At 42.5% G+C, this 25,125-nt stretch overlaps 1 protein-coding gene across 3 annotated transcripts in view; it reads left to right on the top strand.

The window, feature by feature from the left end:
- Positions 1–25,125, top strand: part of Ntm (neurotrimin) — a 958,641-nt gene that overhangs the window by 486,793 nt on the left and 446,723 nt on the right. Inside the window, exon 1 of one of the 3 annotated variants that reach the window (XM_029481304.1) lies at positions 7,731–7,811. The exons of the other annotated variants lie outside the window; for them this stretch is intronic. Within the exon in view, the coding sequence (XP_029337164.1) occupies positions 7,757–7,811 (55 nt within the window). The 5' untranslated portion in view covers positions 7,731–7,756. Of the gene's footprint in view, positions 1–7,730; positions 7,812–25,125 lie in introns of those variants that run through there. 3 annotated transcript variants of the gene reach the window in all.

Raw genomic sequence — 25,125 nt, 5'->3', positions numbered from 1 at the left:
ATGAGCTAGGCTCAAACATCCATCAACAGACAATTAAACAGACAATAAATGCCAAAAGCAAAAACTAGGAGACTCATTCAATGTGACCAAGAAATGAGAATGAGGGTAGTGACTCCTCCCCAAACTCGTCTTTGAGGTTCTGACATAAACCATAAGTACAGAGCAAGTGGTAAGTATAACTGAGCACTTCTGGACAAAGTACAGTTCACCTACTGTATTGTCTAGGCTGTGGTCTCTATGAAGAGTCTGCAAAGTTGTTAGAATCATGTGACATCTCTTTCTGGGAGACAATCAGTCCCTCAGGGTAGTAGGAAAGACCCAGCCTTTCTCCTTTACCTTCTAACAGCATAGGATTTCCAGGGAAATTACAATTTCATGGGGTCTACTATTTCAATAGCAAACACGATGGTCACAAACATTTCTTTAGAATATACTTTTTCCCAACCAGGATGGCTACATATCTAGCATCTGTTTCTTTGTCCATCCATCCATCCATCCATCCATCCATCCATCCATCCATCCATCTAACTGTTTGGGCATTTATTCACTAATCCATCTTTCATCTACTTGATAGATTCACTGATTTGTCTACTTAAATATTCAGGCTTATGGTCAACTTTACATACATACATTTATAGTAATTTTAATCATAATTCATTATTCCTCTCCTTCTGTTTCCTATCTTCAATTCCTCTCAAGTACCACCTCTAAATTCATGGTTTCCTTTTCTTTTACTTATATATATATATACCTACACACACACACACACATATATATATATATATATATATATATATATATATATTCCACATACATATACTGATCAATATCTACAGTGATTTCAGGGTTGACCACTTGGTACTAGATAACCAAGTAGGTGGCTTTTCCCTGGGAAAGGCTATTTTTTCTCATTCTCAGTATTCATTAGTTGCCTATAGTTCATTGTATAGGGTTGAGGCCCCAAGAGCTTTTCCTCTTACATGTTAGCATGTCTATGGGTGACATTCACACATTATTTATTATATTATATATTATTATTTATCACACATTACAGGAAGTTATATTGATGAGACTTCATGGGTGTATAACTCCTCTAACATGTATAGGAGACATAACTTTATAACAAAATTCCTGTTCCTCTGGCTCTTGCAATCTTTCTGCTCCCTCTTCCAGAATAATCCCTGAGCGTTAGATGCAGGAGTTGTATTGTAGATGTATCTACACATTGGATTGGCCATCACAATGACTCGTCTCTGAATTTTGACCAGTTATTTTTTTATAATGTTTTCCATCTGGGCTAATATCCACTTATCAGTGAGTACATATCAGGTGAGTTCTTTTGTGATTGGGTTACCTCACTCAGGATGATGCCCTCCAGGTCCATCTATTTGCCTAGGAATTTCATAATTCATCCTTTTTAATAGCTGAGTAGTACTCCATTGTGTAAATGTACCACATTTTCTATATCCATTCCTCTATTGAGGGTCATCTGGGTTCTTTCCAGCTTCTGGCTATTATAAATAAGGCTGCTATGAAAATAGTGGAGCATGTGTCCTTCTTACTGGTTGGAACATCTTCTGGATATATGCCCAGGAGAGGTATTGTGGGATGCTCCGGTAGTACTATGTCCAATTTTCTGAGGAACCGCCAGACTGATTTCCAGAGTGGTTGTACAAGCTTACAATCCCACCAACAATGGAGGAGTGTTCCTCTTTCTCCACATCCTCGCCAGTTTATATGCCTCAGTACAGGGGAACGCCAGGGCCAAGTAGTGGGAGTGGATGGATAGAGGAGTGTGGGGGGAATGGGGGACTTGAAATGTAAATGAAGAAAATACCTAATTAAAAAAATAAAAAATAAATAAAAATTAAAAAAATAATGTTTTCCATCTGTTGCAAAGAAAGTTTCTTTCATGAAAGGTCAGAACTACACTTATCTGTAGATATAAAATAAATATTTAGAATGTAGTCAGAGATTAAACTGGGTTAGTAAAGTGGAGATTGAAGGTTTTCCTCCAAAATCCATGACTCCTCTTGCCTCTGGTAATTGGCTAGACTCCTGGTACCAGGCCTGATTTCCTCTGGTCGATCAGGTCATGAGTACAGATAGAGAACTGTTGGTTACTTCCAAGGCGTGTATCACCTTTTCACCCTTAAGATTATCACATCATTTTGCTTGTTATTGCTTACATACACTTTTTGTGTGATAGCTATTTGTCCAGAACTATGGGAGAAAGTATTAAAAACTGTATGAACCAGTTATTAATTAGCACATTTTTATTTAGGTAGCATTCTACCATCAAGTGTATCCTTTATTCCTTTCCTGGTTTTAGCAATTAAAGTGTTATGTCTAAGGAAATCATTTCATCTCAGGCAACCCAGGATGGTGGATCTCTTGGCTACTGTGATCTTAGTTCTAAGCTAATGGTTCTTATTGTGTATGCTCAGCTCCATCTTTGAGGCTCAGAAATACTCAAAACCTTGTCAGAAATGTTCATTGTAGGTCTCTCCTTCTGGATCATTGAGTCAAACACTCTGGAATTGTCACAGCAGTCTGTGTGTCACCAAACTCTCCATATGATTCTATTTTACATGGAACTTTGGGGACCACTGTGCTAAACCCACTTTTCTAAACTGATGTTAACTTCTGACTCATCACAACTTTCTGTCTTAAGAAATTTTAGTCTCCTGTTCTGTGGCTGACTAGCTGATTCCATAAGCTAAATACAGCAGCTTCACTGAAGTAATTAGTGTATTCACCACAGCAATAGCAACAAATACAGAAATAAGTGCATGCATAAATAACTTCGAGAGGAGGTGGAAGGGCTTAGGTGACAGCAGAAAACCAAGTCACAGTGGCAACACTGAGTAGCTTAGGGATATTTCTTTCAGACAGTGCAATGTGTATAGAGACCAAAGCAGTGTCAAGCCCTGTGTGGAATGCCTGGCCAACTGTTCTAGGGTATATTTTTTTTACAGAGCTTTATAGTGATTTCCAGCTAAATTTTCACAATATTTGCCCTGAAGTCTTTGGAACATATCTTTGGAGAACTTCCTGTGTTGCCTAGAGGCAGCTGAGAAGATGCAGCTGTCCTCCCAGCTTGGGTACCAATTGATCATGAATCAGTAGTTGAGCCCCTTAGAACTATACTTCTTACAACAATTAATAGATTTCATAACTCTTTGCCCTTCTTTAGAGATGGTCTGTAGCTAGATCTTTGGGAAAATATGTCATTATAAGCTGCTAGTCCTTCTCAAAGAGTTACAAACTTCTGCTTGAAATAAATGGTATCTCGGTTACTTTTGCCAGAAATTTGTAGACAGCTAATAATATATACTTTACAGTAGAAAGGCTTGGAAGAGGTGCATCCATAGTCTGTGGTATGCTAGTAAAACAAATGCAGACATGGATTACACTTGTAAACAGAGTAAGGTAATTGTTTTGAAGTGATTTCATAGGTAAGATGCCCCACCCCTGGGGACACTTCTAGTCCTGAGTACTTGGGATTTCTTGCCTATCATTGAGGTAACTATAAGAACAAATAAAGACATGTGCGGTCCTTCATTAAGGGAGCTATCAAGTGAGTGAGAAGTTAATAGGAAATGGCAGTGGGGATGGGGGACAGACAGGCAGAGAAACAGAAAGAGAACCAATAAAGAACCCTGTGTGCTGGGGTAGGCGTTGGGTTTGCTCACTGTGCAAAGGAAGTTACGTTTGAAGTTGCTGTATTTGAGTCTAGATCTGAAGAAAAAGAAGAAAAAGAAAACCATGTACTGCAGAATTCAGAGGAAATTATATTCTATGTTGGGGAACAGTGATACACACTTGAGTCTCAATGTCAGCATGAGCTCAGTATACTGGGAAAACAAAGAAGCTAGTGTGGTTAGTGCCTAGCTGCTGAGGGAAGGGGTAGAGATGAGGCTGGGAGATAGACACCAAAGGAAAGCATCCTGCCATGCTAAGGAGGATGGCTTCTTTAGAGGGATTTAAACAGAGTAGATCTTTAATTGTTGTCCAAATAGGGACGCTTATGAAAGTGAACGGGACACTCTTGGTAATTAAACTGAGTGTCACAGGTAAATTGGGCCATATGTTTTCCCCCTGGGTTGGAAGAGCATTGTGACATGGTTGCTGTTTCTAAAAGATCTCTCCAGCTGCTTGTAGAGAACACGCAGGCAGGAACAAGAGTGGGAGTGCAGGCACTGTAAACCAGCATGGTGTGCATGGTCTGCTTAGGGAGGGAGGCCACAGGCTGCTGCTGCCAGGGCCCCCCATGCTGGGCAGAGCATCTGGGCAGTGTGCTGGTGAGGGACTGCCTGTCCTGGCGCAGGTGATCTGACAATTCTAGATCATCTGAATGAAGAGACACAGGACTTTGCAGCTTAGTGTGGTAAATTTAGAAGAATTAAAATAAAGTTCTCCCTGCCCCACTCAGCAGGCAGGAAGTACAAGGTTCCTGGGAACCAGGGTGCCAGCTGACAATCTAAAGGGGTGAGCAGAAAGTGAATGGGAAGGGTTGCTAAGGGAGACAGGGTTATTTTGGAGATGTCCATAGCATTCTGATACTAATGAGTACGTAACCATGGCCTCTCCACACCAACTTTAGAAGCCATAGAAAGCTGAGAATCTATCTATATAACTCTAGTAGGATTTTCACTGTTCTCTTTCCTTCCTGTCTATGAGCTGCCCCAGAGTCTCTTCATCCCACACATAAAACAGGAGATATGATAAAAAGCAAACATTTCACTTGGCTTTTGTTTTCTCTCTATGGTCTCTCAAATCATCACTCCTTACTTTTGCCACTGTTGAATCTCTTTTATAGCTATGTGTATTGTACTATGCCTCCATTTTTCTTCAATTTAGTATCTTTTCACTTTTATCCTAATAACCATATTTAAAAGTCTTGCTCAAGAATGATCAATGCTTATGAATATCCAATGCAGTGGGGGTCTCGTTCTGCCCACCCCTGGCTTTCTTTTGGCACTAGTACATCTTTGAATTCTATTCAGATTAGAGACCTCCACCTCTCAATAGATCTAACTTAGGGCCAGAGGCAACAGATGTTCAACTAGATTGTATTTAAACTTATTTGCCCTGTCCATGCTGACAGAGACTGGTAGTCAATAATTGTTTTTGTTAGACTGATTAGATAGTCAAAGTCTATTTATTGATTCCTCTTGTTCCTGATAGTTAGGGTCAGAATTGGGTGTTGCCAGGTTCTTGGATTGTGATCAAGAAATTGAAATAAAGGACCACATAGATTTCAAACGTGTCAGGGAGATTTTACTCAAAGCAAAACTATCGAGCAGGCCAGAATAAACCACAAGGAAGCCACAGGCCTCCAGTGAAGATCCTCAGGGGTCCTGATGGTTGGCTGGGGCTTCTTTTATGGAGTGCAAGAGAAAGAAGAGTTTGATTTCTAAGGAGTATAGCATAGGCATTCTCTACTGTGCATGTTCTGTCCCATAAAGCATGTGATTACATACATGTATGTATGTAATGCATGCTCAATTGTACATGAGTATAAATGACGACTTGGAATCGCTATTAAAGTTCACTTCTGTTTGTAGGTTTGCCTTTCCATACATGCACTCAAAACCACTTCAGGCTTCATTGTCTCTCTCCACACTATATCTAGACATGATTGGGAATATGTATCAATGGAAATCATCCAAGTTTAATAGTCTTAAGGAAAAAAAAACGTATCCCATGGTTCAGAGGGGCTATGTGAGCCATTCAAGGCAGGGTCTCAGGCTGCCATGTACATTACTAGAAGAAGGATGTATGTATAAACTAAACTAAGTAGGGTCCCAGGTTATGAGCTATCCCCTGGGTAGTCTGCATCACCTCTACAGCTCCTCTCTGTTGGGGATTGTGGTGCTGCCCCAATGGTTAAAATCTGTATCGCATGTCCATGGCATTAGTTTTCCCATAACACATTCACTCCATCATAGTTTATCATGCTCAATTTTTGCCACTCAAAAAATATTCACCCACCCCCCTCAAAAGCATAGTGAACATCTTTGAAATATCACTTACAATATCATCTTTTAAGCCTCACAAAAATGATATGAGATTTTGTAATTCAAAGAGATGTTAGAGAACATTTATTTTAACAGTCTGTAAATTTCCAATAAGAAGTTCTTAATCCCTGTGCCTTTATTTTCAAGAGAGTTTTTTTTTTCAGGTTTATTTCCAGCTGAACAGCTAGTTTAGTTGTGACCTTTAAATAAAGGCAGATAGAGCTGCTGCTCTGCCGTTGACCAGCATTTCTTTGTAAATTGAACAAGTGTTGATTGAGTTATTGTGTCTCCATGGCTGTACTGGATGCCAGAAATTAAAAGACAAACAAAACCAGACTCCTCTCACTTGTCAACCTTATAATGGAGTGTAGCACGTACCCAGTGCTCCAGTGTCATCTTGCTGAGTTTATACAAAACCATCAAAAATGTCAAAGAATGATTTTAATTTGATTCAACCCTCTTATAAAGAGGGTTACCTATAAGATACCCAAGTCTCTTATGCAGATGTCTGAGCCATGTAAAATATAAACAACCCATGTTAGGGGCTCTAAATTATCCAGGGAACACTTACTTTAAAGGTATTTTACCTAATCTAATGGCCCATTATACATACAAAGACATTAAGGCCCACCAAGGAAGAGGGTTTATCTTTTTAATAGGTTATGAACATTCCCATTTAAGCAGTAAAGAACTTGGAGCTAGAACCCACATATGGATTTCCAATTCTGTGCTTTTTGTTCCTTCTTGTCCTGTTTAAATTGCACTATAGCCTTTGATCCTTTTTATTTCTCATCTTTATATGTAATATTAAACTAGCTTAAAAAGTCCATTAGTATTGAACCTGTTTAACTTAGTTTAATCAATTTTCTTCCCATTGCAATTGAGCCACAATCCTCTCATTTTTACAAAGAAGTTTTCAAGATCTTCTGGGACACAAGTTTTTCCAGAATATACTCTGAGCAATCAGGGCAATGCAGGCCAAGGGGCTATAAGGAAACTCCAACTCCTTCCTTGATATTTAAATTCTTGCATTGTAGATTTTGTCTAAAAACAAACAAACAAACAAACAGAAACAAAGAAACAGGAAAAGAAAACAATAAAAAACTGCAAGTGTCAGTGTTTGTGTGTGTGTGTTTCATTGTTTGCAGTATTGCTTGTGTGATAGATGTAATTGTTTTGCATGTGTGCACATGTGCATGTGTGCATAGGCACATGGAGACTAGAGGTTGGCATTAGATCTCCATGCTCAATTGCCTCCCACTTTTAATTTTTGAGACAGAATCTCTCACTAAACTTTAAGCTTATCATCTCTCCTAGGCTGGTTGGCCAATGAGCTTCAGGGACCCACCCACCTGTCTCTGCTGCCATCTCTCCAACACTAGTGTCATCACTGTATGCCTTTGTACATGAGTCTCTTATGTTAGTGCTGGGAGTCCCAGTTTAGATCTTCATGTACTGATCTCCTCCCTCATTCTCTGCCTTCTGTCTTTATCTTTCCCTCTTCCTAACTCTACATCCCATGCTAAAGCTACTGAAGTTAGTAATCTTTCTCCCTCCCAGGAAATGTCTCACTGTCCTGGACTGATATAGCTGTTCCACTCTGGTCACCCACCTGATTGCTGCCCATCTTCGGACCTTGGCATCCAGAGCTCTGCTATGGGTGCAGATGGAAGGAAATTTTCTGCTGCCATCTTTGCGGAACTTTCAGTCTGTAGCTCTCATTGGTAGGAGACATGGATCACCTTTTGTCATTGGTTATTTATGCATCACACATTTCCTTTCTTGCAGGTAGGAACCTTGTATTGTTCTCTGTAACTCCTGTAGGGCAGGCAGGCAGTAAAACAGAGAAACTTAAACACCTCTCAGTGGTTTCTCCTTTGCCCTCCCCTGTGTGTAATGACAATGACATCTCACATTTGTATATCATTTCTCTTCCCATTGCTGACACTTAATCTGTGTCTGTTTTGTCCTGTGTAGCCCATGTTATTGTCTCCTAGCATGTCTCCTTATTGTCTGATTCACCCATCTTCCATCATCCTCTCCCTTCCTGTCAAATGACCTTTTGAAAACAGATCCTCATTAAAGTCTTCTAGTGGCACCCCATCACCATAGAGATGGGAACCTCAACTCCTTCATGTAGCATGAAAGACCATTGTCTTGCTCATGGCAGCTCTCATATCCCCTTCCTTCTTTCTCTCTCCACCCCCTTTCCAGTCTGTGTTCTCTCACTGAACTTTTAGAGTTTCTAGAATGGAGGAGGCACCTTGTGTTTGTGTTTGTGTGTGTGCACACTTGTGTTGCTCTTCTCTTCCCACTCAGACTTTTCTGCTTGATGCAGCTTTTCATTTCTCTTTGTTGTTCTTGCCTCTCCCAAATACTCTGCTATTCTGATATTTCTGTTAACAGACCAAAATGAACTCTCTCTCTCTCTCTCTCTCTCTCTCTCTCTCTCTCTCTCTCTCTCNTCTCTCTCTCTCTCTCTCTCTCTCTCTCTCTCTCTCTCTCTCACTCCCTCCCTCCCTCCCTCCCTCCCTCCTTCTCCTCTCCCCCTTCCTTTCCACCACTTCCTCCCTCTCCCTTCCCCTCCTACCCCCTTTGTGTATAAGATACAACATTTTGCAATTTTTGAGCTAAGTATCTGTCCCCACCCCACCCCCACTAGGCAACAAGTACATAGAGATGCTATTTGAATCACTTGTCATGTTAAAGAACATGGCTGGATGACAGGTCTCTCTTTGATCACTTCTCAGTTCTGTAATGTAAAAACATTATGTAATTTCTTTGCCTTTTACTAATAGCACCAATATCTGTTGCACCCACTTGTGAATGTTAGTGAAAAAAATCAATGTATGCAAAGAACTTTGAAAAACACAAACTTGTGCTCTCAGTAACTGTGAGCACCCAACAAACAGTATTTTAAAAGATGCTGCTGCAGACCATGATAGTAATAATAGACGCCGACATTCTTTGTAACTCTACTTTAGAAGCCCCTCCCTCTTTAGGTTTCCTTTTTTTCTTTCTGAACCTATTCAAAGTTGTTCCTCCCCACATCCATCCTTCTGTTGACTTGGACGTGAGGAATCATGCATTAGTTATATCTGGGTAACTCCAATATCTATTAGAGTCTCCTGAGGGATGAGACAGCTTAGTCACTGCTGGGGGATGATGCATCTGTATTGGTCCATGGCTCATGTCTGCAGCCTCCATGGCTATCAAAAAGAAATCTCAGAATGAAGTGAGATTTGGGATTGAGGGTAGGACAAAAACAGTTGGAGAGCTTTCTATTCCTGGCGTTTCCAAGACACCCTCATGTTTGGAAACGTAGCTAGATTATGGAGGATAAAGTCATGACTGAGTCTGGAGGAATCCACACATAGTGCTCCTTAAGCCATCTGCCCTGTCCAACAGGTATTCATTCTTCTTTTAGCAACAAAATTGCCAGAGTATATGGACTTTTGTCTATAGAAGCACACTACTGCTGATTTCATCCTGCTCATTGATGCCTGGTTATGTGCCCATCTCAGCCCAGTATATACCAAAAGTTCAGATTCCCAGGAAGAAAATAGATATTCAGTGAAAACTATACTACTTTCATTAATAGCCTAATACAGGGAACCACTCACACCAGCTTCCCAAGTTCACGCTTTCCAGCACCAGCCAATGACTAGCCTTGCACGTAGCCTTTGTCCGCATCAAGGGACCAGATTACATCCCAGACTGCATCTAGTCCTTACAGGTTCTTTCTTGGTGAAAATGGGAATAGAGCTGCATACTGCCCTGTTTCCTCCAACTTTCACAGACATGCTATTCTTTCCTTATCCTAACATCTTCCCAGCCCCACACCCATGAAAAGGGTTTGAGCATAAGACAGTGACAACGGGGACCCTGGTGTCCACTGTTCAGCTTTTCCCAAATCCAGCCCTTCCTCCCTGTGGTTTGACATTATCACAAACTGCCATCAGTTTCTGCTCAAAGCCACCTCTTCTTTAGGGCGTGATGCTGGCATCCTAGGATGCCTTCGTCCCTACTCCTGGCTGTCTTATGGGTATCTGATGTCTGAGAACCAAACGTGCCTTTCAGTGAGAGGCACAATGGAGATTCAAATAAGACCCATGTCAGCTGCCAGAAAGAAGATGTCATTTTCTATTCTATGTGAGCTCTCCTATGAAGAGACTAAATACCAATAGCAAAATATTAATAAAGAGAGGGCTGTACTCTCCTATTCCCAAGTGCTAAAAAGACTCTAGGCCAATGTGACCTGTAGCTTAATTGCACATTTTCAAGCAGGCTTTCTAAATTAAAGCGTAATCCCCAGGCAATAAGGGGCTGGAGCTGCTCCCATCCACCCCCTGGCATTTTATTTCTCTCCTCTTTCTCTCTCTGCCACACACTTATTCTGAATCTTCTGTCCTTCTGTCCTTCTTTCTGTTTATCCTTCTGTGTCCTCTATTTGGCTTTTTCCTTTCTTGATGAAAATTAAGGAAAAAAAAACTTGATAGATTTTCCGATAACCTTCCAGAAAGTCTCTCTGGGTTACCCTCTGCTTTAATAGCATTTAAGCCAATCTGCCTGATGTTGCTGTAAAGGTCAATTAAATTCACCCTAAAAATTTCACTCCTGGCTCATTATACAATTGGAAAATGAATTAGAAGCACATGCTGCCCCCGAGGTTTCTGATATTTCACTAATGAATATGTCTTAGAATGCAGGGGGGAAAAAAAGGTGTTGCAGGCCATGCAGCTGGTTGCTATGTTACTGTCTGGCACACGTAGTGGTGGGAGGCTGGCAAGCACTAGATGGACCTGTCTCAAGTCCAAGTTAGGAGGCATCACCCCTACCCATGGGGATAAGCAACTCAGTACTCTCAGCTGAAACAATCTAGAACCCATCTTGAATTTAAGGCACTGAGGTCATCTTCCTCCCATTGAGAAGGCAACAGCTATTGCCGTGGAAGAGCCAGTCCACATGATTATCAGCCGAAATAAAATAGTTTTCTAATCATAAATCTACAAGGATCTTTTCTAGGAGGGGTATCTCTTATAAAGCCAGTACTGGGTTGATCTGGCCACTCTTCAATTATGATAGCATCATAGCTTTCTCACACAGAGCAGCATATGAAGACTGAAATACGCATTTCTGGGTCATTTGGAGGTCATGACTGGAGTCCAGGGATGCAAAGAACACAAAGTCATTTCAGAGATAGCTGAGGATATTTTAACTGGCTTATTGCTACTTCAAGAAAAAAAAAAGATAGACAGGACAATAGTCCTTTTCCCCACGAGGTGATCTTGAAAGGAGCAGAGCAACCCTGTGGTGGCTGAGGGCCCAAGGAGTTTGGGTCTCAGGTGACAGGGTCCTTTATCAATGTACTTATTGTTATGTCTTAGACAGTTTTAATTTGGGTAGTGAATGTAACACTCTGGGTGGAAATGTAACCTAAGTGTTCTGCATGAACTCAAACATTTGCAAACTGATGTGAAGTTATTTTGTAAAGATTGCCTAGTTTAAAAGTGTGTCCTCCATTCAGGTTTATGCTCACTTTGGAGTTTGGAGGAGTCCCAGATAGCAAAGACAACAACTGTTCTACTCACCTGAAACTGCAAACTGGTATTCATTTTGGCACAAGAATGCAGGTTTTGAAATATGCGTTATTGGATGTCTGCCTTTTGGGCTTAAATATAAACCTAGACAGGTTAAGCTAAAAGTTACATAGAGTGTCTGCAGCCTTTCTGGAGAAACTCAGGAGGAGAATGGAAATCTATGCCATTGATCCTCAGAGTCTCACAAATATTCCTGGAAGGTGTGTGGAATTTCAAAGCTGAGGGCATATCAAGGTCATGATGTCAAAGTTTTTCTCTTGAGGAGGCCACCCTTTAGTCCATATAAAAGGCAAACATTTCCCACCCAGGTCTCTATAGCAGAGTTCTTTCTTTCACTCCTGAATTCTGTTCCCTTTACAAAAGCATGGTTCTCATTGTCTAAGTTTGCTTTTAGTTACTGTGATCAGACACTGACCAAAACCAACTTGGAAAGCAAGTCGTTTGTTTCCCTTATGCTTTCCAGTTAACAGAGCATTGCTGTGGAATGTCGGGGCAGGGACTCAAGCAGAAGCAGAGGCAGGAGCCATGGAGGAAATCTACCTATGTGTTTTCAGGCTCTCTTCCATGACCTTTCATTACAGCCCAGGCCCACCTGGCCAGGAATGGCATGCTTACAGTGGGCTGGGCTTTCCTCTTCATGATTTAGCAACCAAGAAAAATCTCTACAGGCATGCCCACAGGCTAGTCTTATGAAAGGGATTGCTCAAGGGAGGTTCCCTCCTCCGAGGTATGCACGGATGAACCATTACATTCATGTACATGTATATGTACATATACATAGTATCCCGAAAACACAACATGAGGAAACCATAGAGATTGCGAAATCATTATTTGTTTCAAAAGCAGCCAAGGAGATAACTCAGAATATGTGCCTGCTGTTCAAGCTTCTCTACTCAATGTCCAGAACCCACACAGAAAGCTGGCTGTGGTGGCACACAGTGGTACTCTCCAGGGCTGGAGAGAGAGGCAGCCAGACAGGTGGATCCCAGCCAGTCCAGACTAATCCATCAACGAGCCCCAGATTCCAGGCAGGGGCCTTGTCTCAAAAACGTAAGCCAGATGGCTCCTAAGAAACAACCCTCAAGATTGACTTCCAGTTTGTACACGCACATTCACCTGCACACCCACCCGTTCACACTTCTCCCAGCACCTCAAGAAAAGCAGCCAAGCAGGCAGGGAGGGAAAGTCGTCACAGTGAAGCAGCGAGATTTCCCTTAGGGAATTCCTGTTCATGTGTGTGCTGGTTGGTTCAGTCTAGAATGCGTCTATCGAAGTTTCAAGCCATAGGTCCTAGTATGGCACTGTAAAGAGGTGATGGAACTATTATGGATATGCAAGATCATTAGGTGCTGGTGCCCTCGGAAAGGAATGTGGGACCTGCTTTCAATCTTTGGCTCCTTGTCTGGGAGATGATCTCTCCACAGACATTCTTCCATGATAGCAACATCAGCCACAAAGCTTTCAGAGCAGAGGTAATGGTAATGCGATGATGCCCTTGGGCCTTCAGGTGTATGGGCTAAGTAACCTTTTTCTTTATAATCCAGCCTTGAGGATTTCATCATAGCCTTGAAAAGTGGACTGATACGGTGTCTCTCCCTTCTGTACTTGTGTCCATTAAAATGTGCTTTGAGACAGGTTTCATGCTCACTCTATTGATGTCTCCATTTTCATTTCCTGGTTCCTCTACATCCTGGTCCTTTTTTTTTTTCCAGGCTCAGGTTAGAAGATATTCTTGGAATCCTTTTGACTCTACTATGCAGCACCCCAGGCCTATTCAGAGTGCCTCCAAGAATGACAGTGACCTGGGCCCAGAAATGGTGATTGAAGTCTCTCAGGCACACCTCAGATTCACCAGCACTAGGTGATCTATTCTTGGAGCTGTAAAAATGCAACCCAGTATGAAGTCCAAGAGCAGGAAACTAATGATGGCATAGTGTGAGAAGGGTTCTTCCTGTGCTTTCTGAGATTAGCCTATAAGCCACAACTGCTGAGAGCCTCAGTTCTCCCTTTCTCAGCCCAGAATATAGGCAGCATGAATGCAGTCTTAGTTGTGTTCCTTTGAATCTTCTATTGGTGACCCCTTACACAGACACACAGACACACACACACACACACACACACAGACCTGCCACCCACTGAAATCACACTGCAGGCTCAGGATCTTCTGCCACCTGTCAAACAGGAATGTGGCCACTATAGAGCTTTCATGGACTTGGTCATACTTAGGATTCATTTTGATTCCCTAATATTTAAAAATCAGATATAGTGATGATGGCATGGTGTGTTACTAAGCATAATCAAATATCACATAAACCAGTGAGTGTCCAATGAGCAAATTCTAGGAATTGGGTTAGCCTGTGGGAATGAGGTTGGCAGAATGGCTAATCAAACTTGTAAGAAGACTCAATATGTGCATGCTTAGCCTAAAGATGCAGTAGAAGGAGGCAGGAGAATGAGAAGGAAGAGAGAGTAGTATCAGTTGTTGAGTTAGATCAATCAGAGAGTTAACCTGTGGCAGATAATTGGAAGAACTGGCTAGTTTGGTATAAACTGTTCCTGTCTTATGAGTAAAGAGTTAGGGAAGAATAGAAGAACAAAGAAAAACAGACCAACAGATGAAACAGAGATCAATAAAGACAGAATTCGCTGGGGAGAAAAGCCTGTTAAATGTCTGCTCTGTCTATGGTGGGGCTGGTCACTGGAGTATGCCAGGCGAGGGCCTCGATCTCCTGCTGCTGGAGAGGGTAATGAGCTGGGCTGACCCAAGACATCCTCTCATTGGACTAAGCAGTTTCAATTAAGTCTATCACACGAGCTAATTATCATTTTAAACTTGATTCTCACTCGCACTGTCCCTCCTGCACTAAGTGGATCGGTTAATGGTCCCAGTGCACAGCAACCCAACACCGGAGGCTTCCTATTATTTCTTGGCCTCCAGCAGGGACCAAGGACTTCTAGAGTGTTAGGTTTCAAGGGGGAAACAGGAGTGGTAATACCCTCTTTCTGTTTCACAGAAACAAAGGCTGCGAGCATTGGGAAACCGTTCAAATTTGATTTTGATATAGTCAAACTTTCAGCTACATCAAAGAGGCTCTCCACATGCCATGTCTGACCAGGAGTGCCTGGCATTGTTTGAACACAACTGGGGAGAGGAAGCTTGTCACCTACTGGTCTTTTATGGGACAGTTCTGTTAGTCAGAATGTCTCTTACTGTTGGGTTAACATCTGCCTCTTGCTAACTCCCGTGATTTAATCTCAGCTCTGCCTTCCTCTCAAAGTTTCTGGCCTGGGTAGCCCCTGGCTGACTGTTCCTGTCAGTTTCTGTGTTCATGGAGGCAAGAACTGATCATTTTCCCTTTGTGACAGAGGGATTGCGCTCTGTGACACTATGTTCTTTACCATGGGACCCAGCCACGCTTTATCACAGACTCCACAAGAAGACAAGGTCTACATGCCCTGAAGCCCTGGGCCTCTAACCCATTCTTGATAAGAATACTGAGGCTTATAAAGATCAAGTGGCTTACCCAAAGACACTGGTAAGCTGTGTATCACAACATCCATGCAAACAGGAATTGAGAATGCAGTATTTCCCAGTTAGGAATGTACTTATGAGTGTGATAGAAACTGATGTTTGAATTTGGGTGTGTCCAGAATCCCCCTGAGCATGTGTTGAGACGGACTATGGCTGGTGAGTGTAAAAGCAGTCCAAAGGCAATTGCTACACTTTGTTCACCCTAGGAGGGAAATAAGAGTCAGCTGCCTCCTATTGCCCATTTACCTGCTGGTCAAAACACACTAAGTAAGTAACTAACTACAGACCATACCAAACTAGAAGATTTACTATAGTCATGTACATATGCATGACCTGGACTGGTAGATCTTTCTCTCTCTCTCTCTCTCTCTCTCTCTCTCTCTCTCTCTCTCTCTCTCTCTCTNAGAGAGAGAGAGAGAGAGACTCACTCACACATATAAGCACCTGCATAAAACTGTAAGCATTCAACATTACCAATGCACTACACACCTCTCATGTGTGCAACATGGGTAGCACATATGTGCTGCCTAACACCTTATACACTATACCCACCTTCATACATGCAGATCACATATGTACTATATCATTGTACTATAATTTGCACACAAGGAGATGCCTCGGGAATTTCACCATTCCTTTTCTGTTCAGCCTTGTTCCAGATTTGCAAACGGAAAAACCAAAACAACAAACAAAAGCAGGAGTGTCTATGGGGTCTATAGCAGGCCTCTATGTCATCGCTGACATCTATGGAGGCTATAGCAGTTGCCATAGAGAAGCTACATCTCAGTCTGGGTTCCTTAGGCTCAAGAATTGGGCACAAATCAGAGACTCTGACCCATTTGTCTGCAGCCATAGCCAGCCACTTTGTCAGAGCACCAAAGCCCACAGGAATGGAGAGTCAGGATTCAGAACCCATCTCACAGAATTCAGCTTGTGCACATGTGTCCCCCTGCATATCTGTGTGGGCTAAAAATACCTGTGCCCTGCATGGCGCCAGAGATCGCTGACAAAGGCATTCATATTTGCAGTCGAGACACCCTTGGATTACTTCTGCAGTAACCTCTCTCACATTTTAAACAGGTTGGTTAGAGCCATCACTTAGTCTGCCTCCAGGAGGCAGCCATTAAGAGATGTAGCTGGGAATGGCATTTCTTTCTTTCCTTTTTTTTTTTCTTTCCTTAAAAGGTTTTTAAAAAATGACTATTTTCATTACAGTGTCGTAAATTTCCTGGTTTAAAAATAAAATTCATTTGAACTTAAGCTTCTTTAGACAAACTAGTGTCTTCAGGGAAAGTAGGTTAATAGGAAAGGTAGGAGGGGCCAGCTTGTCTCACCAGTTGTTGGGGAATGCAAGCTGGAACACAGTGAGGCTGGCAAGATGGAGCGGGGGGAGCAGGTGTAGGAAGCGGGGCTCCCTCTCTCCTTCCCATCTCCTGGATTCTTGAAGGGAGAGCAGGATGCAATCATAGGTTCTGTTATAGGCACAAAGGTAAATTAACCAAGAAATTAGCTTCTCAGATGTCCAACCATGAGTCTTCCCAAGTACTCCGCCTGGCCACCTGCTGTTTGCACTTACACTGGGCTAAGGAGGGAATCTGGTTCAACTCTCACCCCAGGCCGTGCCTCAGGGCAGGCTGCAGGGCTCCAGAATTAGAGGGCTGGAGGGAGCAAGAAGCCACCCAGATATAGCAGGAAGGTGATTCCACCTTGTACATCACAGGAGGTGGCAGAAATTACTCTCTCTCTCTCTCTCTCTCTCTCTCTCTCTCTCTCTCTGTATGTGTATGTGTGTGTGTGTGTGTGTGTGTGTATGTGTGTGTGTGTGTGTGTGTGTGTATTTTCCTCTGTATGCCTGAGTATGTATATCCTTGTATGTGTATCTTTCCCTGTGTACTTAGATGTTTGGCAGAGTTTCTATGAATCTGTGTTTGTGCATGATTATCTATCAGCTTTTCTCTACCTATGTCTGCATCTTCCTAGTGCACATGTGTATTTTTGTGTGTCAGTGTGTGTCTGTGTGTGTGTATGCACATTCACACTCTTGCGAGTGTGTTTCTATGAGTGCAAAGAGACGGGTGAAATGTGGACAGAGGTGTTTGGGATCACAAAGTAAGGTCTAAGTGCACAGAGCCCACAGGCCAGGGATCCCACCACCAGCAGATGGAGCTGTGGGTACAAGTTTGAAAAAGGCCAGCCTGACTGCTGGCCATGCCGTGCTAGCTGAAGAACCCCTAGCTCCCCCTCATCCCAACCCCTTAACCTCCCCAGCCCCCCACTCCCACCCCCACCCCTCGCTGTCAAGACTGTTTAGGAGCCCACTAATCTGCCTCATTCTCCTGCAACAAGGAAATCCAGGGGAAAGCAAGGCTGCGCTTAACTGAGGCTGTTTTTCTTGGGCTTGGTGGAGTCACAGGATGAAACTAAGAGCTCACTAGCTATTTCATGCCTATGGAGAGAATTATACTGTTAGGTAAATGAGCCCCCAAATCACAAGGTGCCCCTCATTTCACAGATAAACAAAAGACCTTAATTCCTTTACGACTTTGGTCACTCTTGCCCTAAGGATCTCTCCCTCCCATCCCGTCCCCCTCCTTTTCTTAACTTTGACCAAGTTCTATCAAAGACTCTTCCTCTTCTCCCAGCCCCACCTCCACAACCCCCACCTCTACTCCACCCTGTGTGATCATTCATTATCTGCAGTGAACTTCTTACTAATAGCTGGCTCCTATCTGATCTCTCCGCCTGAAATCCTTTCTGGCTGCCATTCATTATAGACTAGATTCATCTTCCCCACAGATCCTGTCTGGGTCTGTCCAGATATTTCAGCAGCTTGCACCAAAATCAAGTTCAAGATAGCTCACACTTGAAATAGCAGTATCCCTGACTCAGTATGCCTCATTTCTCCAAGGACAACCCCTGCTCCATCTTGTCTCCCATGCATACCTTGAGCTCCAACTGTCTTTCAACCTCTGTTAATTTTTTTCTGTTTTATTTACCCATTTTAAATAGTACTTCTGAATGGATCCATCTCCTCCAATTTTATCCTTTACATAGTACAGCTTTCCCTATAATACTGTCCCGATGACATCACTAGAAATACCCTTTCCTTGCCCCAGGTTCTACAGACCTTTCATCTGCACCCAGTGCTATCCTGTACCCCTTTCACTGGGCACTGTGGTCTTTGACACACATAGCTGATTCTGAAGTTAGCATGGCCTTCTTCACTGTATTCCAACCATCACTTTCCACTGGAACTCGTGAAAGCTCTCCAAATAGGTGAACACAAGCCTAGCAATTGTCGTTATGTGTTTTCTTTTATTCTTCTCTTCCTCTCCTCCTTTTCTACTTACTTTATAAGAAGTCTCATCTAGGTCAGTTTTGGAGCCCGATCATCTACCAGGTCCAGCCTATGGCCATCTATGTGATGAGTAACAGCTCAGTCCATGTATTTCCAACATGCCACCCAAATCCCACAACAGTAAGAAAATGATCATACAGAGACAGAGATGAAAGGGTCATTATGATTCTTGCTGACACCCCATGCTAACATCCCACTCTCATGAGAACTCACCAAGGTCCTGTAAGAACTCCCTTACTTCCTCCACAGAGCACTACCTCCAATGACCTAATGAGATGCATGAAGCCCCACCTCTTAAAGGCCCCACCACCTCCTACACTGCACTGTGGTGTGGATGGGTGGACAAACTTCCAATACAAGAAGCTCTATACTTTTCTTTATACTGTGCTTTGGTTAGAGGCAGTTTATATGGGCCGGTCTTTCTCCCAGATCAGAAATGGAAAAGGTATGATCACTGTTTTCCTACTATTAGCTAGATGACTACACACACACACACACACACACACATGCTGGATTCTGTCACCTAAGTGCTTAATGGGTGGAATAAGCCAGGATTAATAGACTCCCACTTTTAAAGTTTTTATACTATTCCCTAGTGTTCAAAGTTTCTTTCTTTGTTCAGAGTCTCTTTCTCAGAGACTGCTGGGAGGAGAAAGGGGGATGCTACCCCCAACACAAGCCTCCTGTCCTCATATGCACCTCACTGGATCGTCATTGTTTCTGAGGAGTGTTCATCCAGCTCAGGCATCCAAGAGTATTTCCAAAATTATTTTCTTCATTTCAGTTCGAAGACGTTCATGTTCTCTTTTGGGATGCATGCAGAACGCAGACAGGAATTGCAATGATCTGCCACCACTGACATCTGTTCGCATCCTGCTGCCTCCCGAGAAATTGGCCTGTCCTATCCTTGTTCATCCTTCGTCCCAAATAAAATTTAAAATGACTTCAGATGGCTTAGGCAATGCCAGCTCTAAGATTTCCAAGTGCTATTTCTAAAACTTCATGTATGTTCTCATTTTAGGTTATTCTTAGTAAAATTATAGTTTTAGAAACAGAAGGAGACTTTGGTGAAAATTTGAGAGATAATTTAATTGTAGATCCTAAGGCAGATGCTGCTGTCTCATACTTACTATCTTGTCCCTGTCATTTCTCATCAAAATCAGACCTTAGAATTCCCACTGGGGTGGGAGGGAGCAACCAGCTCTAAGCAGTGACTCTCCTGTGATGATTGACAGGCCTCTCTCTCACTTCCATGCTAGGGCCCCCATTCCTGCTTTGGGGCAGACTTCAGTGAGGACTGTTTGCTGTTCAGAAACCACATGATTTAATCCATACCACAACTCTACAGTTCAGACACCAATTTTATAAGGTGAACAAAATGACACAAAGAAACTTGAAGTAACCTTGAGGTTCTTTTTCAGTAGAATGGTTTAATTAACCCTTTGTGAGCTTGATGCCTTCATGTGTCCCTCAAATTCTTCCATACTCACCTCTACTTCACCTTATTCCAACTTTTTATACTATTTTTATTTTTATAACCCACAAAATACAGTTTGTACTCTCGACATGTTCACGGGCAGAGAAGCTTTCAATTAAAGTACAATCAAGATAGAATCTGGGAATTCTTGAATGTTGCCTAGTATTTTCTTTGAGAAAGGCATCTTTTGGTCCCATGAAGTAATTTTGAATACTGATAAAGTTTTACTTTATATTATTTATTATATCATGTACCACTTACTACTTTTTTACTCTTAAGAATACAGTTACATTTTTTCCCATCCCTTCTTCTCTCTCCAAAACTTCCCACATATTCCTCTTTTCTATCTTTAAATTTATGGCTTCCTTTTTTATTAATAGCTAATAGTTCTGGGTAGTAGACTAGGTTTCCCTATCAGGCACAGTTTCCCTCTTGTTGAACAGGTCTTAGGTCCAGTAAGAGAGCTCTTGGTTACTGCCAAAGTATGCGTGCTACTACTGTACCCTCAGGGTGATTTTGCTGTGCTGGTCATTGCTGTGCCACATAACAGTCATAGACGGGTAGAAATTGATTGCTTTCCCTCCTTTGGAGACTTGCATGGTGCCTTCTTGTACAATGCAAGTTTATCCTCAAGGAAGAGGGATCCAGGTCAATTCCAGCTCATGGAATTCTGGGCCCTGTTTCTGAAGTACATTGTGACTTTAGCAAGAGAGACTTTCCTCCTACCTCTGATAGTGCAGACCAGGGTAATTGTTACAGTGATGTTTTAGGAGTCTCTCAGATAACGCTCAAAAGAACCCTCAGATAACAACTCAAAAGATGGCTTCCTATGCTCGGGATGCTTTCTCCAGAGTCTTTTGCTCTTGGATGGGAGCATCATCAGCCGAGATGAGAAAATTTAAATTTAAACTATACATGTATATTTATATGCAGACCCCCATGGATTATAGGAATTTTTAAAAAGGTACAGAGCTAATAGCATGGCATCCTTACGGTTATTTTATATTCCTCCTCTTGCTTTGTATTTATCCCTCTTTCCCTAATTAAAGCCTCCTTTTTATTTCCACTTTCCTGATTGGATCCTTTGAACTCTGCTATCCTCCTCTGTATTGTTCCCTTAGGCCCACATCCCAGCAATGATCACAGTTTAATTCAGAATTAGGAACCACTGTTGAAAGAAAACATACAATGGCTGCCTCTCTGAGTGTGAGATACCTCACTCAATATATTTTCTAATTCTCTTTATTTACCTTTAAAGTTCATGATTTCATTTTTCTTTACAGCTGAATAGTATTCCACAGTGTCTATGTTTCATGTTTTCATGGTCTATTCTTATGTTGTCCCATTTCCTGGCTATCTTGAATAGAGTAGCAATGAATGTGGGCTAGTATGTAGAGACCTTTGCACTGTAGAGTAAGATGTCAAGTCCTTTGGGCACATCCTAAGAGGTGATATAGCTGGGTCATATATTAGATTAAATTTTTAGTGTTTTGAGAATTCTCCACACTGAACTTCAGAGTAGCTGCACCAGTTTTCAATCACAGGATCAGTGCCCAGCATTTGCTGTTGGTTGTTTTAATGAACTTAGTCATTCTGACTGGGGAAAGATCAAACCTCAAAGTTGTTTTAATTTGCATTTTCACTCATTACTAGGAACAATGAACATCTTTGTTTTGAGAAGATATTTAATAGCCATTGTTTTATTCTTCCTTGGAAAACTCTCTGTTCGGGTCCTAGGCCTGTTTTTTGAATAGATTTTTAAAAATTCTTTCTTCCTTTGTTTGTTTGAGTTCTTTATATATTACAGATACAAGTCCTCTGTCAGATGTCTAGCTGGCAAGGATTCCCTCCCATTCTGTGGGCTGAGCCTCTTTACCCGGTGGCTGTTTCTTCAGTTGTACAGGAGCTTGGTGGTTTCATGAAGTGTCACTTGTCAAAGGTTGTCCTTAATTCTTGGGCAAATAGATCCCTAACACTGAAAGCTGCAGTTTCAGCTAGTCCTACCCTGAGCTCTCGTGAGGATGAAGGCTGAGAGGAGGACAACAGCTGTCAGGGGAGGCAGATGTCTAGAAAGAAGGTGGATGGACCTTGGGCTGTGAGCTGCTGCATCGAGTCTTGGTCTTACTTCTTGAAACCTCTTGGGTCGTCTAGGAGGTTGTTTAACTTTTTGAGCCTTTTTTTTTATTAGATATTTTCTTGATATACATTTCAAATGCTATCCCGAAAGTTCCCTACACCCTCCCTCCTCCATACGCCCCTACCCATCCACTCCTGCTTCTTGGCCCTAACATTCCCCTGTACTGGGGCATATAAAGTTTGCAATACCAAGGGGCCTCTCTTCCCTGTGATGGCTGACTAGGCTGTCTTCTGCTACATATGCAGCTAGAGATATGAGCTCTGGGGGGTACTGGTTAGTTCATATTGTTGTTCCACCTATAGGGTTACAGACCCCTTCAGCTCCTTGGGTGCTTTCTCTAGCTTCTCCATTGGGGGCCCTGTGTTCCATCTTACAGATGACTGTGAGCATCCACTTCTGTATTTGCCAGGCACTGGCATAGCCTCATACGAGACAGCTATAACAGGGTCCCTTCAGCAAAATCTTTCTGGCATATGCAATAGTGTCTGGGCTTTGGTGGCTGATTATGGGATGGATCCCCGGGTGGGATAGTCTCTGGATAGTCCATCCTTTCGTCTCAGCTCCAAACTTTGTCTCTGTAACTCCTTTCATGGGTGTTTTGTTCCCTATTCTAAGGAGGAATGAAGTATCCACCCATTGGTCTTTCCTCTTCTTGATTTTCTTGTGTACTTTATTAGATAAAACAAATAAGGTGATCACAACAGAAAGGCAGCTCCTGCATGACATTCTAGTGCTGCAATGTGTGGTAGCAGCCCAGTGAACCGTAGCTGCTCCTAGAGTAATGGTGTTGAAAAGTCAGACACCTTCTCCTCATTTAGGAGATGCTCCAGGCCTGGCCACTTCTTGAGACCCGAGTTTGGGATCTAATGCAGGATCCAAGCCACTTAGCATTCTCTTCTTAAGGCAATGTCCTTTGCCACTTTAGGCAGGTTGTCTCCCAACTGTGCTCAGACACCAGGCAGAATTCCACACACCCAAGTTTATGGCATTTTATTTACGAATCTTCATAGTGAAAACCTGACAGTAGCCATCCATAAATGAGTGGATTGTGCCTGTAGTTGCAGAACTCAGGAAACATCCTGAACTACATAGGAATTTGCAGGCTAGCCTGGGCTATAGAATGGGACCCCAACTCCACCCCTTTCCCCTACCTTGCACACAAATTTGCCAGCTTGCCCATTTTAGACACCAATTCTCAGAAAGTAAATGACCGAAACAGAGCTCTTTGTGCCCAGTGTTGTGCTTGTCAATTAGGAATAAACAGAATGGATGATTTATGTGCACCGCTCTGTGCCTACACTTTAAGAAAAGACTATCGCCCCCCTCCCCCACAGCAATTCAGAATACTTGGGATGAGACCTGCATATATATTTTTAAAAATAACCTTGCTTCAAAAGCACACTGCTAGGTGTTGTAGAAGGTATCCAGACAGAGACTATTTCAGGAACTGACCTAGTCTAAATACAGAATCTGCAAGCTGCCTTCCAGAGGGAGCAACCATGAGAAAACCCATCTGAAAGTACTATTATATGTTTATAGAAAACATGGCTAAAGCTATTGCTCGTTTATCAACCATTGCTGCCCATGCTAAATACTAGCAGTGTAGAATGTGATCCTGTGACCCGGCATGCTTGTGTTTCTACCAATAAAAGCGCATACAGCAACATGTACATTGTCCTACTTCCTCTTGGCAGCTCAGAGCTATGTCTAGTGTTCAGTTACTCTGAGCTGCCCATCCTAGGTAGTGCCTGATATGTTTCTCTTCAACTGACTTCCGCCTCTGTTTTTATTCTCACTATTCTGCTTTATATATATTTAACAAGGCAAGCTGTCAAAGACTTGTTTTCTACGTAGGAAGAATATAAATTACAAGGAAACCAATAGAGCTACGGAGGCAATGAGTGACTTCCGGGAAAGTGGATGTATCTTAGGCAGGCAGACAGAGCGGGACCGAAGAGTTAGCATAATATGTTGTAATACTTTGACGGAAAACCTACTGCTATCAGCTATGAAAAATTGTTTATATTATCAATATAAATATGTGGCATGTACAGCTTGTTTCCTCCCAGCCAATGCAAGGAAGAGCATGGTGATGTTAGTATGTCCCCTATTGTTGCTTCCGTGCTCCTCTCTGGTTCCTGCGGGCCACTCTGCCCTTGGTTCCCTGGGGAAGTCTTTCTCCTTTTTCTTTCTACATTTGTAAGCACTGGTCCCCTAGGTCTTTCCTTTCTCATCATGTACCTTGTCTTGTTTCCCTGAAGCCTCCACAGTTTCTCCCAATTAAGAATGAAGAGCTTCAGCCAATTTCAGACCTAAACCTGAAGAAACTGTCAGTGCCTTCAAGGGATTTAAGTTCCCCATGACGACAGGCTGGGTACCCAGGGAGAACTCCCTAGGCACAGTTGAGGGCTTCCTTCATTCTTCCACAGCCCTAGGTTTTGTTTTAGTGCACCTAAGACATCTTATTGCCAAGGCGTTCTCTACTGGGTGCAATTCCACCAAAGCCCACATGTTTACCTGGGAGGAAAGAGGAGATTGATGCAGGTCCGCATGCGTTATCCACAAGCCGGTGAGGAAGCTGAGCTCCTGAGTTGGGGCCAGTCCTTAATTAACCTTGGGGAGGTCCTTCCTTACATTTTATGTGGCTCAGCAGCATCTGGCTTTTGGAAGGGAACTTTCAGAACGATTATGCCCAGGGAGAAATAGTTATTGACATACCCATGGCTGCTGAGATTCATCAATTTCCCAGGGTCCTTCTTCCATTTGTCTTGATTCCCCAAAAGAGCCAGTGTCTGCCTCATACAGTGGCTTGGGCAACCAAAATCCATGCTCATCAGTTCTCCTTTGCAGATATTTATCTTATTAATATTGCCTGATAGTTATTTTATCCTATTAATATTACCAAATAGTTACTTTTCTCTGGCTCCCTTTGTCAAAGTTTATATGTTTTGCAAAACCCCAATAGAGTCTCTCTCTCTTTCTCTCTCTCTCTCTCTCT

Source organism: Mus caroli, chromosome 9, assembly GCF_900094665.2.
Source record: "Mus caroli chromosome 9, CAROLI_EIJ_v1.1, whole genome shotgun sequence".
Taxonomy (NCBI): domain Eukaryota; kingdom Metazoa; phylum Chordata; class Mammalia; order Rodentia; family Muridae; genus Mus; species Mus caroli.
This window is presented reverse-complemented; position numbering and strand designations above follow the sequence as displayed.